The 19,850-nt window shown below is 44.3% G+C and overlaps 1 protein-coding gene across 3 annotated transcripts in view; it reads left to right on the top strand.

Annotated features, from left to right (window-relative positions):
* The window catches only part of dpy19l3 (dpy-19 like C-mannosyltransferase 3), an 81,977-nt gene continuing 62,127 nt past the window's right edge, over positions 1-19,850 (top strand). For 2 of the 3 annotated variants that reach the window (XM_056278389.1, XM_056278390.1), the window contains exons 1-2: positions 15,679-16,699; positions 19,398-19,488. In XM_056278389.1, the coding sequence (XP_056134364.1) occupies positions 16,379-16,699; positions 19,398-19,488 (412 nt within the window). In that variant the 5' untranslated portion in view covers positions 15,679-16,378. Of the gene's footprint in view, positions 119-495; positions 624-15,678; positions 16,700-19,397; positions 19,489-19,850 lie in introns of those variants that run through there. The other variant, XM_056278391.1, reaches the window with a different exon arrangement.

Below are 19,850 nucleotides of genomic sequence, written 5' to 3'. Positions count from 1 at the left end.
ATGACGATTCTGCGCCAGAGGAAGAGCAGCAGGGGCAAAGAGCCCCCTCTTGGCTCTGACTTACACACTCAGAAGTCAAACTGTTGTACTGACCATCATTCAGAGAAGACAGTTGACAGTGAGTCGCTCGTCCTCCACCCCACATTTCCTTTTCTTTTAATATGCAGCGCACCTGACAGAAACACTCCGCTCTTAAACCTTTGCTGTTGCAGGGTCAAGTTTGTTGATGCCCCCTCCCAAAAACACTATCAATTTAAACTTCACTCTTATCCCCCAAAGAAAGATTAGAATTCTCTGGTCATAACCCATCCATATCAGAAAACAAAGGGTTTTGTAGGCAGTAAGTGGCATCATTCAACTTTCCATATGAAGGTCATGTTGTAAGAACTCGGGTCAAGGGAGAAGGAAAAAAAGCTGTTAAGTTTGAGAGTTTCATAGTGGTTAAATGTTTACAGGATAGCGATACCTAATTGAAATATTAAATTCTTCTTCCAGATGACTGGTCATGGGCATCAATAGTCTGGACGTCAGCTGGCTGGTCGGTGTCTGTAGGCCTGGGCCTTTTGTGCTCTATCTATGTGGCAACATTACATGAGAATGACCTGTGGTTCTCAAACATAAAGGTAAGATGATTAATTACCTGTCAAAATAAACGTCTGCTCAGTGTGACTGTTTAGGCCCTGTATTACTGGGAGAAATGGCTTTTAAGATGCTGTTATTGAAGGTTTTGCATAGCAATGAGGTGAAGAAGGTGGGGAGACAAGTTCCCACCAATATTTAGGGTCTGTCAGTGCACTACTTATTCATATTATTATTAATAATAGTTATTTATTTCTATAGCATCTTTCACATATAAATGTAGTTTAGTGCTCAAAATGCACTACTTAAGTGCACTTAAGTTTAGGGGTTAGGTTGAGGTTATGTTAGGTTAGCTATGGCATTTTCCCAGCCTTTTTCCCCATGTCACAAAGGCACGACATCACAACAACGTGATTGGTCCATTGCAATGATGGTCCCAGAGCAGCATTAATCATGTCGTGGGAGCAAAACCAATATGGTGGTATCAGATCATGCATGGACTATACAATAAATGAACAGGTTAAACAAATACAATCAGACCATTGTCTGATTGTCTAAAAAAAAGTATGAAAGATAGGACAATACAAGGACAAAATGAAATGTACAATAAAACAGTATGATAAAAGTAGAAGTGTATAATATAGTATATAATAAGGGTGGTGTCAGTAAAAGTGAAATGTGTGCAAATTAAATCAAGGGAAGGTTAAATATGATAAGTTTAAAGTGGTTATCCATGTTTTTTTCCCGTCGAGAAATGCAATATGTAATACTTTTTCACACTGGCACTTTCATAGCGACAGCCACTCAATGTATTAGCGTTTTATAATTGCTTCTCTATATGCTATTTTTAATGGTGCTTGTGGGGTCCGCCGTTCCTGCCAAGTATTCAGATGTATTGGCACACTCGCACAGGAAAATACATCGTCTATCACAAATGAAAGAGAAGAAGAAGGCTCTTGCATTTGTAATCCAAATAGAAAGCCATCGCCACGATAATACAAAGCTAAACATTATCGAAAGTTTAATTAGGTTTAATTAAGTGTTTGATATGGATTGATATATTTCTCAATAGATTGTTGATCAGTCGTCTTTCTCTAAAACATGCACTCTACCATGGGAACATCTTGTCAGGGTTTCACCAAAATTTGTGATGGTCAGAAAAGGAGAAAAGCTTCGTGAATGCCTTCTGGGTACGTTTTGAATAGAAATGTGGGATTTGCAGTTTGAAAACAAACTATTGTGACCACCAGATGATGCCAAATACACCAAAACTGAAAAAGAAATATTAAGGATAACTTCTTTTGTCTTAAAATTCCCACTGTGTCAGCCTCTTTAATAGCGGTAGGTAGGGATTTTCAGAGTCTGGGGGCATAGTTAAAAACACCTATATCTCCAGGTTTTTATGAGTATGCTTCTAAATAGCTAATAATAAAAAAAACAGCTGCAGAGGATCTGAGGTTTTGTTCGGGGACATATAAAAAAGCAAGGCAATTCTAATGTAGGCTGGTCCTAAATCATTAAGTGCTTAATATACGATTAAAAGTACTTTAAAATCAGTCCCAAAAGAAACAGGGAGGCAGTGCATAGTGGCTAAACATTAGCGTAATATGCTCTTTCTTCCTTGAATTTGTCAAAAGTCTAGCAGCACATTTAAGTTGCACCTTAGTTGTATTCGTAGTTGTGCTTGTATAGCGGTAGCTGTAACTTTTGGGGAAGGCCAGTAAAGAGCATAGCAGGAGTCAAGTCTACTTAAGAAGAAAGCATGGATTAACTTCTCAACATCTTTCTGGGTTGACAATGGCTGTTCCTCGGCAGTGTTTGTGAAATGGAAAAAAAGCTCTCTCGGTTGCTTTTAGTACATTATGTGTTTCGTTGGGGCTAAAAATAACAAAGAGTAATTTACCCATTTTTGAGTTAATGGGATACTCCTCCCTCTGAAAATTATCAAATAGGTTTGGTTTGTTGTCACATTTTGGCCAATAAATGTAGAAATGGTAATAGATTGCAGAAATACATGATCGCTAAAAGGACGTGCGTGGACATGTGTGTGTGTGCATGCATATGCAGGTGATGGTGATCATACAGTTGGATCATATAACATTAGAACATTTATGTCCCGACCAACTTCACAAACAATGCTGCCCCCACAGCAGAGAGTCTCCTCGTTTTGTTTGGCAAAATGCCTTCCAGTCGCTCGCTGAACACAAGTCTCATTGTTTCCTTCTTTGTAAGAGCAGAAATGGTTGCTGCTGAACTTTTTTGGTCATATAATTCATCAGCAACGTAAGGGCATAGCATTTTTGTTTTTGTTCCATCTGTAGCTGCAACAGTAATGGCAAGATGGATAGTAACCTAATGAGTTCAAAATAGACATGATGATGTGCTCGCCATGCATTTGAATGTAATGTAACAACCCTGTCATCAAGTTGAGCAACTCAGTACTGGAACAGCATTCCTTTTCTATAGAGCTGAGCAGCCTAAGCATACTCCATTAGTGTGATATCAATTGATCAAGTAGTACTTTAGGTGAAAGTTGACCAATTCTGAAATTAGGATGGTTCCATGAAAAAACAAACAAACAAACAAACAAACATATACATACATACATACATACATACATACATACATACATACATACATACATACATACATACATACATACACACACACACACACACACACATATATAAATATATATATGCTGATGATTGCTTATGGCATGAAACAGGCTTGTACTGTCTCATAAAGAAGTTCCTTATTTGTTTGAGCACTTTCCCTACCATTGAGTGTTTCTTTTAACAAAGTTTTATATATATATATCGTTTTTTTCCGAAACCGTCAATGGTGTTATAAGTGCTCAACTTAGCAGCTGATGAGTGCACGACGCACGAAACAGACCTCTACTGCAATGCATTAAAACTTTTTTTTCCTGTATCTGTGTATATATTTTTTTCCCCCTGCTAACCCTGACCATGATGGAAGTTTCATTAATTAGGGCTATTCATGTCTTTCTCTTTGTGCTATTTCAGTGTAAAAGGCTGTATTAGTAAACTCAAAGGAGGTTTTAAAATACTTTTAACGTTTTTGTGTTTAGGATAGCTGATATTGAAAACAATCGGAACAAAAGCAAGGCTGCTGCAAACAACTAGATTTTCTGAAAGCAGCAACAAAAATCTAATTTATTTTCGCTGGCACATTGCTACCCGCGTGTATGTGAATGTGTTCATACACCTTTAATGTTTTCCTACTCTAAAATTTGTCCTTTCAAGGTTTTTGTATGTGTATTACAGTTGCATGAGGTGTATATAGTAATATAAGATCACCTCCTGTCTTTTGTCATCTGTATCCCATTCAGAAGCCCTGTGCATGAAACAATACAGATATTCTGTACGGCTAAAGTTTTCTTCCTTGAAGTTTACAATGTGGAATAAAAAACCCTGAGGAAGTATATTCACCGAACACTCCTGGCATGTGCAAATGTAGATGCCTGAAAAGATTGTAAAAGCCATAAACCTAACCACAGACTGTATTTCCCAGTGGCTATTCAACACCGACGGTTGCTTCTTAGTTTTTGATGGAGCAAGAGAAGATGTGGTGATGCGTTTAAATCACACAGACTTAAACTCTTTCATGAGGCTTTTACTCAGAAGAGATCAGAGGTTGAGAGTGAGGTGTCTTACACTTTAATAAGGAGGTTTTCTACGGATTTGACTGTTGATCTTACTGATGTTGCAGATGGGAATATTTACAGATGGGAAGGAAAAAAAAAATCTCCCAGTTTCTTCAGTATGCAAACACTCATGTAGCAACACATTTTGTGCCTGTTGTAGAAGAAGGATTAACTATAGCGACACGCATATTCACAAGTCCATGGATGGCATCCAGCGCTTTACCTGTGCCCCCATTCATAGGGTTAGTGGTTGTGTCAGGAAAGGCATCTGGCATAAAATTTTGCGAAATCATTATGCGGCTTGACAAGACCATACCGAATCAGTCGTGGCTCTACGGGATTGGCTGAGGCCCAGGTTAACAACAGCTGCGATTGGTATAGCGTGCTGATGAAAACTGTACAATCCGGAAAACGGGGAACAAGCTGAAAGAAGAAGTAGAAGAATGATACACTCTTGCTAAAAAAGTTGATGTGATGCAGAAAAACGTAGACAGCGAATCCCCGTGTTACCTCCGGCTTGGTCAGGCATCCCTACAGACACAATTGGCTGTGTCTGCGGGTGGGAAGCTGGATGTGGGTATGTGTTCTGGTCGCTGCACTAGTGCCTCCTCTGGTCAGTTGGGTGCTTGTTCTGGGAGGAGGGGGGACTAGGGGGAATAACGTGATCCTCCCACGCGCTACGCCCCCCTGACGAAACTTCTCACTCTCAGGTGAAAAGAAGCGGCTGGCGACTCCACGTGTATCAGAGGAGGCATGTGGTAGTCTGCAGACCTCCCCAGATTGACAGAGGGGGTGGAGCAGCGACTGGGACGGCTTGGAAGAGTGGAGTAATTGGTCGGATACAGTTGTGGAGAAAAAGGGGGGGGGGTGTCACATGTTTCTTGTGTGGGCAGTAGTGAGTATTGCACCTACCACATGCCCTCATCCTCATTATTTTTTTTTCCTTAAACTGTATAGATAAAACAAATTGAATTACAACAATCTGGAGCTATACAAACTAGTAATGTACAACAATTAATTACTTTAGATTAATGAAGAATTGAAGGAAATGAAAAATGAAAAAGGGAAAAGAAGGACAAAAGGAGTGAAGAAGAAAGCGAATGAGATAAAGCAAAAATATACAACAAAACAGCATTTAGAGGTTTTCGTCTTTGCATAATAATAACACTTTTTGATAATGATATAGCAACTTCTTTTTTGCTTTTGTCTACTGTAAAGGGATTAAGAGGGCATCAACTTCCACAAGGAAGGGCAAAAAGTGGGAATGGATTTAGAAAATGTATGTTAATGTATATAGAATTTTCCTAAGAAGTTAACCACTTCAAATTCTTATCTCCCTCATTTTCATCATATAATTTCTTTCAGAATAAAGCAATAGACTACTTTAACAAACTGAAAAATGTAGAAAGATAGGTCTTTCCAGAATTCATTCTGCGTTATGTCAAAAAAGTTTTAGTCAAAAGATATATGGAAAAGAGTTTCCATATTATGCTCACAGAAGACACAGATGTTCTCTATATTGTGGAGGATGAAAGAAAGGAGACGAGTCCACTTCTGCTTTTGACCACACAGCCGTGGGATCGTTTATTCCACAAAACTACTACTACTATTACTACTTTCGGCTGCTCCCATTAGGGGTCGCCACAGTGCATCTTCAATTTCATGTCTTCCTGTCTTCTGCATCTTCCTCTGTCAAATAAGCCACGTGCATGTCTTCCCTCACCACATCCATAAACCTCCTCTTTGGCCTTCCTCTTTTCCTCTTCCCTAGCAGCTCCATATTCAGTATCCTTAACCCAATATACCCAGCGTCTCTCCTCCACACATGTCCAAGCCATCTCAATCTTGCCTCTCTTGCCTTGTCTCCAATTGTCCAACCTGAGCTGTCCCTCTAATGTAATCATTCCTAATCCTGTCCTTCTTCGTCACTCTCAATAAAAATCTTAGCATCTTCAACTGTGCCACCTCCTGCCCCCGCCTCTTGTCTTTTCATCAGTGCCACTGTCTCCAAACCATATAACATAGCTGGTCTCACTACCATCTTGTAAACATCCACTTTAACTCTTCCTGGTACCCTTCTGTCACAAATCACTCCTGACACACTTCTCCACCCACTCCACCCTGCCTGCGCTCTCTTCTTCACCTCTCTTCCACACTCCCCGTTACTTTGAACAGTTAACCTCAAGTATTTAAACTCATCCGTCTTCGTCATCTCTACTCCTTGCATACTTCTATGCAACTCCGGATTTCCTCATACAATACCACACCTCCTCTCTCGGCACTCTGTCGTGTGCTTTCTCTAAATCTACAAAGACACAATGTAACTCCTTCTGGCCTTCTCTTTACTTCTCCATCAACATTCTCAAAGCAAACATCACATCTCTAGTGCTCTTTTGTGGCATGAAACCATACTGCTGCTTGCTAATCGTCACCGCTCCTCTTAACCTAGCTTCTATTACTCTTTCCCATATATTCATGCTGTGGCTTATCAACTCTTTTCCACAAAACAAATTTATATTCTAAAACCACGCCCTCAAGTTTACCCACAATCCCCCCTGTTAACTCCTGAACCCACTGTCTTAAAGGGACCGTCTCTTCCACATGGTGAATACTTAATGTCAAAGTAGGTCACTACACAGCCCCCCTCCCCCGAATTCACCATGACAAAAAGGAGAAAAAATAAAACAATAAAAAAATAAACGTGGCGGGGGACGAATAATGCGGCCAAAATGGCTCCTCTTGAAGGGTGTAGGGGCAGGGGGGCATCCATGCCGATGGGGCTGAGCCAATTGAACCGGCCTGTCCAGGTCCAGGTGAGCCAGCTTGAGGTGATCCACTGAAACCCGCTCTGGCTTACCACCCAAGTCCACCACAAAGTTCTTAGTCCCCACTGCCAGGATGCAGAAGGGACCGTCATAGGAAAGCCGCAGGGGGTGACGGTGGGTGTCATGCTGGATGAAGACATACCCCTTGGGGACATAAGACTGAGGGAAGCTGTGCGGTTAAGTGGGAACTGGAGTGAAAATGCTGGCACCGGCCTGGAAAACAGTCTGTTGGCTGGGATCAGACCAGGGTGCCACGCCGTCTGGGAAAAATTCCCCCGTGACCCGCAGTGGCTGGCCGTAAACCAGCTCGGCCGACGAGGACTGGAGGTCTTCCTTAGGGGCGGTCCGCAGGCCAAGCATGACCCATGGGAGCCGGTCAACCCAGCTGCTGTCTGCGAGGCTGGCCCGAAGAGCGGCCTTCGTCGAACAATGAAACCGCTCACATAAACCGTTGCCCTGTGGGTTGTATGCCGTGGTGTGGTGGAGCTTCACCCCTAGGCTTTCAGTGACTGCAGTCCAGAGCTCAGATGTGAACTGCAGGCCATGGTCAGAAGTGAGGTCAGATGGCATGCCAAACCAGGCTACCCAGGACCCGATGAACACCCGGGCCACCGCAGTAGACGTGGTGGATGACAACGGAATAGCCTCTGGCCACCTGGTGGTCCTGTCCACCATGGTGAGGAGGTGAGTGAAACCACGGGAGGAGGGAAGGGGGTCCCACTAGGTCCACATTGACATGGTCGAAACGCCTCCCGGGCACCAGGAATGGTGCCAGGGGTGCCTTTAGTGTGGTGGTGAACCTTGGAGCACTGACACGCCACAGTCCTTGATGTCCTTCCTGAGGCCATGCCACACGAACTTGGCCCCCACCAACTTTGTTGACACCTTCATGCCTGAGTGTGAAAGGTCATGGATGGCGTCGAAAACCCTCCACCACCAGCCAGTGGGCACCATGTGCCGCGGCTGACCCGTGGAGATGTCACAGAGAAGTGTGGCTCCGGCATCGTGAAACACAACATCCTTCAACTGCAGCCCAGTGTCAGTGGTCTGGTGGGCCTGCACTTCCATGTCATCAGTCTGGTCTGCAGCCATGAAAGCATAGTCGAGTCCCAAGTGGACAGCCCCCACCACCGCCTGGGAGAGGCAGTCGGTGACAAAGTTGTCCTTGCCGGTGACGTGCCGGATGTCCACGGTTAACACAGAGATGTAAGATAGCTGGAGCTGCTGGCGCCCAGACCACAGCTTGGTGGCTTTGGCCATGGTGAATGTCAGCAGCTTGTGGTCCACAAACACAGAGAGCCAGCGGCCTTCCAGCAGGAACCAGAAGTGGTGGATGATGAGAAACAGGCCAAGAAGCTCCCGTTCAAAGGTGCTGTACTTCCTCTCACTGCTGCATAGCTGGCGGCTGAAAAAAGCGAGCGGCTGCCAGGCTCCACCCACCCACTGCTCATACACTGCCCCCACGGCATAATCTGAGGCATCTGTGGTGAGTTCTACTGGGGCAGTTGGTGATGGGTGCGCCAACAAGGCGGCGTCAGCCTTAGCGTCCTCGAACACCTGATTTCTCTCTTCTGACCAGACCACCAGGCCCTAGGGGTCCTTAACTTTCAGAGCCTCATACAGGCTGGTGACTCCACATGTATCAGAGGAGGCATGTGGTAGTCTGCAGCCCTCCCCAGATCGGCAGAGGGGGTAGAGCAGAGACTGGGATGGCTCGGAAGATTGGGATAATTGGCCAGATACAATTGGGGAGAAAAGGGGGGAACGGGGAACCCACCCCCCCCCCAAAAAAGAGAAAAAAAGTGTGGCATATTTCTTTAAATGCTACATGGGGGAAAAATAAAGGTTTGCTCCCAACACCTATGTCTTTTATTCCAAAGTAAAGTCCTATGGGAGGGAAGGGGATTGAGGACACAAATTTTTCAAGCCAAAAGAGCCTGCTGGTAAAATTTTGATAATTTGATGGGTAATCTTGTTAGTCAATAGTTATGTAATAGTAGAAAACGAAGACCTCCAAAGTTGTCGAAAATGTGGTTTGATATAAAATTCCAAATTGAATCAAGGGTGGTTAAGCATTTCTTTAACGTGTTTACTTCGGTCATATTAATAATATCACTAAAATCAAGAAATTCAGCATTTCAGGTTTTATCGGCTGTGATTTGTTTTCTAAATAGTCCAAAAAATTCTCAGTAACGGGTATAAATCTCTAAAGGTTTATGCCTTTATTAAAGATTAAAGATAAAGTGTGTTCTAGTGTGTATCTGTAAGACAAAGTATCTTTTCTCTTCTTCTTCTTAAATTTGCTGTATAAAATTGTCCCAAATTACATTTGGATTCATATAATTTTTCATTAAAAGAAGTGACAAAATCCGAGATTTGTTTAGAATCTTTACATTGGACACCATTAATGTTTACAGGAGTTAGAGATTTCCTCCTCTTATTTCTCTTCTCAAGAGGAAAAACAATAACTAGGGTTTTTCCTCACATCTTTCAGGCCATCTGGCTCTAGATCTAATAAAGGCACCTTTAGCTAAGTTTAAGTATATCTGATCTAATTCTGTCCGAACAACTTTCATTTCCAGCTCTTTATCCAATGAGAAAGTGTGTGTGCAGCAGGAAATTGAATCTGCTCATAAGTTACATCTCTGTCCTATTATTGAATTCCTTCATTCTTTACTGCCTTAGGTCGACGAAGTTCTCACTTTATATTTTTTTGACCCCCCCCCCTTTTTTTCTCTCCCCAATGCTACCTGGCCAATCACCCCACTCTCCGAGCTATCCTGGCCACTCCTCCACCCCCTCTGCCGAGCCGGGGAGGGCTGCAGACTACCACATACCTCCTCCGATACATGTGGAGTCACCAGCCGCTTCTTTTCACCTAACAGTGAAAGGGTTTTGCTTGGAGGACATAGAGCTTGGGAGGATCACGTTATTCCCCCCAGTTCCCCCTCTCCCCCAAACAGGTGGCTCGACTGACCAGAGGAGGCGCTAGTGCAGCGACCAGGACACATACCCACATCTGGCTGCCCACCCGCAGACACGGCCAATTGTGTCTGTAGGGACGCCAGACAAAGCTGGAGGTAACATGGGGATTCAAACAGGCAAGCCCCATGTTGGTAGACAACGGAATAGACTGCCACACCACCCGGACCTGATGGCACGGTACAGCACGGTGGCGCAGTGGTTACCGTGGTCGCCTCACAGCAAGAAGGTCCTGGGTTTGAGTCCCAGGGTAGTCCAACCTTGGTCATCCTAGGTCGTCCTCTGTCTGGAGTTTGCATGTTCTCCCCGTGTCTGCGTGGGTTTCCTCTGGGGGCTCCGGTTTCCTCCCACAGTCCAAAGACATGTAAGTCAGGTGAATTGGCCATACTAAATTGTCCGTAGGTATGAATGGGTGTGGGGGGGGGGCTGTGATGGCCTGGCGGCCTGTCCAGGGTATCTCCCCACCTGCTGCCCAATAACTGCTGGAATAGGCTCCAGCATCCCTGCGACCCTGAGAGCAGGATAAGCGGTTCAGATAATGGATGGATGGATGGACGCTGTTGCAGTCCAGCCAAAAATACTGGCGGTACTACTGGTGAGAGACTTACATAATTATTGTAGAGCTGAAGAAAATATCAAAAATAAATCAAGTTACTGCTCTGATTTCCCATGCTATGAAACTACGCTCCAGAAGCCCCTGCAACCCGCTAGGATGCCAGGTGGTGTCTGTGGGAGGGGCGTACTGTCATGGCTTCTCCCGGTGGTGTTGTTGTTGAAGGGGGAACAGATGCAGATGGGTTCACCGCAGGGGAATCAGAATGGCAGCTTCAGCTGCAGGAAGCCAGATGTGGCCCTCAGCTACAGGGGAGTCTGGAACAGCGGTTTTAGCTGTGGAGGATTCAGTAACGGCTGTATAGGACAACAGGGCAGGCAGACAGACTCAGCAGGATGGTAGACAGGGAAGATGGATAGATAAAACAGCATGAGTTAGGATAAACAGACACTGGACTTCAGGGATGGCAGCCTCGGCTACAGGAATGCTCAGAGGGGGCCCTCCCTTGGCTGCCAGGGGAGTCAGGAACAAGAGGGGTAGCATCTGCTGAGTCCAGGAATGGTCAGAGCATTCTATCCCAATGTTCCCCATTTGGGCCAAAAACTTCACCCCTGTGTCTTCTATTCATATAGGCTCACTCCCACTTAAACTAACTGTGACATTGGGAATAGTGAGCTTCAAGCCATTAAGCTTGCTCTAGAAGAATAGAGGCATTGGTTAGAAGGAGCTTAACATCCCTTCGTAGCTAGGACAGACCAGTATATCCACACTACTAGACGCCTCATCTCCTGACATGCCAGATGGGCCCTTTTCTTCACCAGATTCAATTTCTCTCTATCCTACCAACCTGGGTCTAAGAATACCAAACTGGATGCCCTCTCCCTACAATTTCACATCTCAGCTGACAACAGCAATCCTGAACCATCCTGCCTGGCTCCTGTCTTGTTGCTGCCATCTCCTGGGTTATAGAAGAAGTGGTCCAAGAGGCACTTCAAAATCATCCTGATCCCAGCAGCTGCCCAGTCAAATGCCTGTTTGTCCCTAATCATATCCATTCATGAGTCCTCCAGTGGGCCCACTCAACTCACTTGTCACCTTGATGTTAGCAGCACTCTCTCTCATTCCTCTGCCAATGGTTCTGGTGGCCCATCATGGGATGACTCCCCTGTTATTTTGTCTCAGCCTGTCCAGTGTTTGCCCAAAACAAGTCACCCCGACATGCTCCTCCAGGATTCCTTCAGCCACTCCCTGTTCTGCATCATCTATGGTCCCACACCAAACTACCTACTGCCAGAGAGACAGCCAAGCTGATGATCCAGCATGTCCTCTGAGTTCATAGGCTCCCCCCGACATAGTCTCAGGACCATGGTCCCCAGTTTACATCCCAATTCTGAAAGGCCCTCTGCAAGCTACTGGGCATCACAACCAGCCTGCCGTCTGGTTTTCAAACCCCAGATCAATGGCCAAACCAAACGGGTCAAACAGGTCCTTGTCCTCAACAATCCCATCTCCTGGAGCCAGCTGTTGATCTGGGTGGAATACGCTCACACGACCCTCCCCAGTTCTGTCGCTGGTCTGTCCCCTTTTCAATGCAACCACAGTGACCAGCCCTCGCTTTTTTCTGATCAGGAGGAGGCGGTCAATGTCCCTTCTGCCCAGCAGTTTGTTTTCCTCTGTCACTGGACCTGGAGGAAAGCCCACACCACTCTGCTTTGCAGCATTTCAAGGTACCAACTACAGGCAGACCTCCACATGACTCCAGCACCATGTTACTGCTGAGGTCAGAAGGTATGGCTCTCCACCCGGACCTCCCGCTCAGGATGGAGTCTTGCAAGTTATCCCTTTTTTGATGGCCCCTTACCTGTCCAACAGGTAATAAGCCCAGCAGCAGTCCACCTCACCTTAACCCGCACTGTCCAAATTCACCCAAAGTTCCATGTTTCCCGCATTAATTCTGTGTCTGTCAGTCCTCTTGTTCATGTACCCAGAGCTCCTCCACCTCCTCACCTCATGGACAGCTACCCCGCCTTCACCATCAGATGCCTTGTCCTGAATGTTTGTCATCGTGGCTCCATTACCTGGTGGACTGGGATGGAGATGGCCCAGAAGAGAGGAGCTAGGTTTTGGCACGAGACATCCTTCATCTGGGATTTCCACCAATGCCATCCTCACTGGCCAGTCCTCTCCTCTGGCATCTCGCCTGGCATTCTCCTATGGATGCCAGGAGGCATCCTGTCACTGCCAGATCGTTCTAATGTGCTTACCTTGTCTGCTCACCTTGTCTGTTATTTTCTCCCAACTTGTCTGTTTTGAACTGCCTGGTGTGATCTGTTGCCTGTATTTCTGACTCGGTTTACTGCCTGCTCTTTTAGAACCATAGCCTGAGTATTGTTTAGCCTTGTATGACCATCTGCCTGTCTCCTGACTACGAGTTTGCCTCCAGAATAAAAGCATTGTTAATTGAGTACCTGGCTGAGTGTCTGCATTTGAATCTTCCATCTGAAAGCCTCACACAAGCTTCTTTAAAGCAGACAATAACAATAACTCGCTGTGGGGTTTTCTGTCAGTGAAAGCCACCTCCCTATTATGCAAGGGTGTCGCTACATCCATGTCTGTTATCAAAAATACCTTCTCCGTCCTTTTTTTTTTTTTTGCTTAGTTTTTTCAGCAAATTTCACACACTTAATTTGATCATATATCAGTTAAAGTCATTGGGTTCTTTGTAGATACACAAAATCAAAAATTAAGGCTGTTTAACTACAAAACCTTATTGAACTCCTGATACAGCATAAAACTGCTGCCTCCTACAATGACGGCATCTTGGCCCTCTTATCCTCTCTCCTCTCATTAACACATCATCTTGAAATAGGATGATTGTTTTTCCGTATATTGAGCAGGATTATTTTGCCACTCTTTTAAGTCAGGCCCATTAGCTGCTACAACAACCAGAGCAATGGTCTCTTACTAAAATCTTCTGGACTCGCTTCCAGTTTTGTACTGCAACAGAACATTGTGCCCTGCCAGATATGATGTCATTACAAAATCTCCCTTGCGGTGCCACACCATTCTAGTTAAGTCTGAATCGTAAAAAGTCCAAAAAAAAAAAATCTGTAGCTGGCCAAACTGTCAGAGCAGAGGTCACCGTGGTCTGTGGATCAAAACTGGGGCAAAACTTAATGTTGTTGCCAAAGCTGCTTGTTTTACATCCAATGGTGGTGTGATAGTAGCCCTTCTCTGGTACATGTTTGCTCTGGTGCTAGGAGAGATGGTAATCCATGACTGTGTTTTATTCTTGTTTAGTCGGGATTAGCCATTGTGACGGCACAGGACGATTGTGTCTTGAGAAGAGAAGTGAAAAAAACATTAGAACAGAACAGCTCAGATAAGTGGGTAATCTAAAACTTACTAAACCCACAGATCTCACAATCTAAAACACAAAATTTCTGTCATCGGTTTGTGGTAATTTGCAGTGCCAGGTGCATCATATGTTGCCCACACATGTGCAAAATGGCTCAACCCACATGGAGTCAATCTGTGCAGGATAATTTGTGAGTGTGTGTCAAAGGGAGACAGTCAAAGCACAACTAGCTAATAGAATGGAATCTGCAGAGATGGAGCTTGCATTCCCCCTGCTGCTCTCTGTTAAATTTATCTTTTTTGTATGTCCATGTGTTTTGAGAAAATAGACAGATGTTCTCATTCATAATAAATACCGGTCAATTTACAGTCCTGGCGGCTGTTCCCCCAGATTCTCACATGAAACTGGACTCCTGAACACACTTTCTATTGGCTAAAATCATTGCACTTTTTCATAGCACATTGTGTGTGTTTGTGTGTGTACATGTATGCTGGAGCATGTTTCCGTTAACACTACCATAGCCAGGTAAAACCCTGCTGTCTAGCTCAGTTTGTTGAGGTCAAGCAGTGTTTTGACTTGAGCTGACTATATTCTCAATGGCTTTTTCACATGGTAAATTCAATTTCCATTCTTAGGCTTCATTTTCCCCTCACTCCGTCTTTCTCTGTCCCTGTCTGCCTCTTACTCAAATGCGTATATACCCGTGTGCTAGCTTTAGTGTTTCCAGGTTAGTAGGACAGAGAGAATGAAGCATGAAACATGTTGAAAAGTAATTTCCCTGCTGTAGGGTAGGGTTGTAAGCCCAGGAGTCCTCCTGCTGGTGTTGGTGCTTTTAGCGGTTGCTGCTCCTGACCTGATGTGACCGATGACCGAATGTGAGCTGTGCCCTAGAACTGTCTGGGAGACCTACACATTGTGGAGAGAACTGGTTTTGATAATCCCACATAGTAACATATGGTTATACACGGTTCCCATCTCCAGGTGTAAATGACATCAACACAAGTACGTGGGAACTTTGGTATTAGGTTAGAAGTTCTGAAAGGCATGTAATTGAGCCAAATGTCTCTCTCTCTCTCTCTCTCTCTCTCTCTCTCTCTCTCTCTCTCTCTCTCTCTCTCTCTCTCTCTCTCTCTCTCTCTCTCTCTCTCTCTCTCTCTCTCTCTCTCGTACTCACATACCCACATACATATAAACATACACATTCAATTTTATCAAAATCCAGGAAGACATAAGGATATGCATATACATGTATATATAAAACAAAGCGTCCACATAAAATACCTGTAATTGTTAACACACACTGTCCAATCTCCTGTGCTTGTTTCTGCATCCAAAACCTGGGTTCATTAGAGCTGGTCAGCCCCCTGATAGCTCAACTGTGGAGTCATGTTCATGCCAGTAACACCACCTCACAGAGTTTATTTCAGACAAGTGCTTTCACACAGCACTTTGACTTCAAAATCCCGCTGACAAAAAACCCCAAAACCCTCTGACAAATGCTCCCGGCATTTTCCGAATAATGTTCCAAGCTCCACCCCCCAACACCACCTTTTTTTTTCCTTTGTGATTTTATATGTGTGCATTCGTGTGGGTGTGTCTGGTGGGGGTGGGAGGTGGTATGGGGGTGGCAGGGTTTATATTTAAGCCCAAGAGGTCACCAGTGATCTGTCCCACCCCCACCCCTCTCCACGGCTGCTTCAGTCATCTGTAGCCCATCCTGTTGTCCACAGGCTTAGCTAGTGCTACACATCACTGGGTCTGCTTTTCTCCTTTCTACAGTTGTCAGTAGCTGTGCTCCACTGGCCTTGTAAAACAGCAGTCGCATTCTTTGTTTTGACGTTTTTGTTGGGGGGAGTCACAGAGGCTGAAGCTGATCAAGTACTCGAGCTCCAGAAGGCAAAAGCAGAAACAGCAGACGGTGCAAGGCCAACGCTGGCTGTTCCATAACTATGATTCTTCAAAGTTCAAAGTTGATCGTGGATAGATTGGAGATATCTGTCATCCATCTGACAAATGGAGAGAGAGAAGCACACATATGAGGATCCTTCTCAGAGCTGAACTGACTGTCAATGAGCACCGAGAGAACTTGATCGTTCTCCCTATTCATTTCGACCTCGATGTAAACTGTTGATTAACCATCTCATCAGACGTTTTGGTTAAAAGGTCTGTTTTGCCTCTGGCAGCGTCCACTGAAGGAAAGAGGAACTGTTGTAGATTTTCTTTGGTGCAGAAGTGGGGGTGATTAAAAATGCTTCCTATTTCATTTGGATTGACTTGAAGAGAGAAAAACACAAGTCTACGGCTGTAACCTAATTGGATCGGCACCACATCTTTAACCACTGCTTTGACCAGGAAGGCGCTGACTCACCAGAGAACACAAGAACTAGTTTGATTATCCACTTAACAAGGCGATGGAGGTTCGTAAGAGGTTAATTTTAAGCAAGCTAGGACAGTACTGGGACTTTTCACAGCCTGGCCTAGCTATTGGGAAGTGCGGTAATGCGACGCAGGAGGCAGCACGGTCTGATTTCACACAAAAAGGAGGTGAAAGGAAAGATTCCTCGCTGGGAGGATCCGGGACTCGCTCCGGCACAGACATTATTTCCCAGTGGCCTTGGCGACAGTGTGTTTCTATGGCAGCAGGGTTGGTATTGGCTGTTCTGCTGGCACTGGTTCAGGCCTGGTGTGTTGACTCCATACATGAGAATCTGCTGTGGTTCTCTCAGCTTACGGTAGGAATTAGTCCGATGATGGCACTTTAATGTTGTTTACTTTTTTAACCATTAATTAACCAGGTTTGTGCTTACATACTACCTTACATACAGGTACGGCCTTACAAAGATGCATCACACTTTACTACCCTACTCTAGAATATATAAATATATATATATATATATCATTTTGTGGGCATTCATCCCTTTTGTTTTCAAGGTATTTTTAGGGGAGGGTTCTCATAAATTGTATATAGTATACAAAATTGTCTTGTATATAATATAGTCGCTTAGTGCACAAAAACAAAATTATTAATTGTAAAATTTATGTGTATGTAAAACTCATATTCTTAAATATACAAATTATATTTAAGTATATTCAAGGATTTTAGGACAGGAGTGGAAAGAGTTGGAATGGTAACACACATACACAATCACACACCTGCCCTAGGAACTGCCCATTACACACAGTTTCCCATGGTTGATGTTTAGGGCATGGTTGGCTTTCTCACTCAGAGGAACCTTAGCTGAAAATGTTAAGGCCTAATGCTGGGAGGGCAGAGCTCTTTTAATTATCTCATCTACATTTACCTGTCCAGTCCAGGTATTTCTACCTCCAGTATTCCTATAAAAGACTTCCTCTGTACTTCATAATTTCTGTACATTGTACTCAGTAGCTACAAATACTGTTATTGTTTTTTGACTGAATTGCATCACTTAAAAAGTGTTTTCATTTTAAGCTGTACATTCAAAAGCAGCCACATTGTTGAATAATCTTTTCTAGCTGCCAATTCGATTTTTGTATTGATTGTCCTCAGAATGTCTTGGTCATTGTTGTTGAAGAAAGTCAAAGATTTTTCTCTCCAAGTCACAGTTTTATTGACAAGCAACTAAGTTTGCACAAACAAGGAATAGGACTCAGTAGGATTCCTAACATAAAGACACAAGGGCATGAACATGCAATTTTGATGAGAGAAAAACTGACGTGAGTATCAGCATATCTTAATTGGCAATTTAGATATTACGAAATTTTAAGTATGGGATTAGCAATGGGTATCTTTCTCTGCGGAGCTGTGAGAAGGAACAATGACGAACAGGTATAATAAAATCCTCAAAGAGACACTTTTATGAAAAAGACATTATCAAAAAAAAAGACCTTTGTTTCTGGCTTTGGGAGAGTCATAGTTGAGTTTGTAAATATTGAATATGTTTTAAATGATTATGATTGGACTGCCTAAGATTGAAGCACCAGCCACCTGTGCTCTGATGTAATGGGTGGCTGTTGACCAAGTACTGTGAGCAGCATGCACCGATGAAATCCCAACGAAAACCATATTGCTGGATTATCCCCACTTATTAAATCTACTTCAGTCACAACAAGGAGATAAATATAGAAATACATCTAGGGAGTGTCCAGGTAGCATAGTGGTCTATTCCATTGCCTACCAACACAGGGATCGCCAGTTCGAATCCTCGCGTTACCTCCGGCTTGGTCGGGCATCCCTACACACACAATTGGCCATTTCTGCGGGTGAGAAGCCAGATGTGGGTATGTGTCCTGGTCGCTGCACTAGTGCCTCCTCTGGTTGGTTGGGGTGCCTGTTCAGGGGGGAGGGGGAACTGGAGGGAATACCGTGATCCTCCCACGCGCTACTTCCCCCTGGTGAAACTCCTCACTGTCAGGTGAAATGAAGTGGCTGGCAACTCCACATGTATCGGGGGAGGCATGTGGTAGTCTGCAGCCCTCCCCAGATTGGCAAAGGCGGAGGAGCAGCGACTGGGACGGCTCGGAAGAGTAGGGTAGTTGGCCAGATACAATTGGGGAGAAAAAGGGGGAAAATTCCACACAAAAAAAAGAAATAAATCTAGGGCCAAATGAACACCTGCCATTTTATAACTTATCTTTCCATGTGAACACACCTCTAAACCGTGCAAATTATCTGCCTTTATCTGTTGTTGTTCTTTTAGTCATTTGATCGTCATTTCTTTTTTTTCCTGTTGTCTTTTTTATGCTGTATATTATTGTTTTCATATAGGATGTTAAGATTATCTATTTATAGTTAAGCGGTAATGTTCCATAGCCAACAGTAAATCTTTTAAAGCAATGGTAAATTGACTGCATTTTATGTCGCGGTTTTCTAGCTGCAACAGCAACTTAAAGCGCATTACAATTAATGCCTCACATTCATCTACACACACTCATACACCGATGGCAGCCGTGTCAACGATGCAAGGTAACATCAGGAGCAGACAGGGGTTAGGTGTCTTGCTCAGGGACACCTCGACATTTTTGCCAGGAGCCCAGAATCGAACTGGCAACCCTCCAGTTACCAGACCTGCTGAGAAAGATTTTGTTCCAACACACACACACACACACACACACACACACACACACACACACACACACACACACACACACACACACACACACACACACACACACACACACACACACACACACACACACACACACACACACACAGAGTTTGCAGTGTACTTGACCTCTTGCTTCTGTTCAGGGTAATCAATACAGGTTTACAAATTATTCCTCTGGCTCTGTGAGCATCCTCCTTGTTTCTGTCAGATCTTCTCAATATATATTTTTTTCTGTCTTATGGAAAAGGGTTTTTCTGACTTTTGTATGAGTCTCGTCCTTTTTTTTTCACTTTTACCCCCCATATCTTCTCACTTTAACTCTCATTTCCCTACCTTTTTTCAGGAGGTTGAACGTGAGATCTCCTTTCGGACAGAGTGTGGACTGTACTACTCCTACTACAAGCAGATGTTGCAGGCACCGACTATACAGCAAGGTACAGTATGCTTGCCATGATGTAGTCACATAAATCTAAATTAAGCATGTATGAATGAATGAATGAGCTCACAGATGGACAGGTCAGGAAATGTGCATGCATAATATTTGACCTTGAAAGAGACAAGTTCTAGACACAACACAGTTGAAAATAAGTTCCGATCTGATTGGGTTTCACAACTCAGTCTATAGAGAAGCCTTCTTCAAACAGTCCTCAAGGTTACACACTCATGTGGGATGTCCGGGTGGCATGGCAGTCTATTCTGTTGCCAACCAACACGGGGATCGCCAGTTCGAATCCCTGTGTTACCTCCGGCTTGGTCGGGCGTCCCTACAGACACAATTGGCCGTGTTTGCGGGTGG

The sequence above is a fragment of the Lampris incognitus genome, chromosome 4, assembly GCF_029633865.1.
Source record: "Lampris incognitus isolate fLamInc1 chromosome 4, fLamInc1.hap2, whole genome shotgun sequence".
In the NCBI taxonomy this organism is placed as follows: domain Eukaryota; kingdom Metazoa; phylum Chordata; class Actinopteri; order Lampriformes; family Lampridae; genus Lampris; species Lampris incognitus.
The sequence above is the reverse complement of the archived record's forward strand: the minus strand, read 5'-3'. Positions and strand labels throughout refer to the sequence as shown.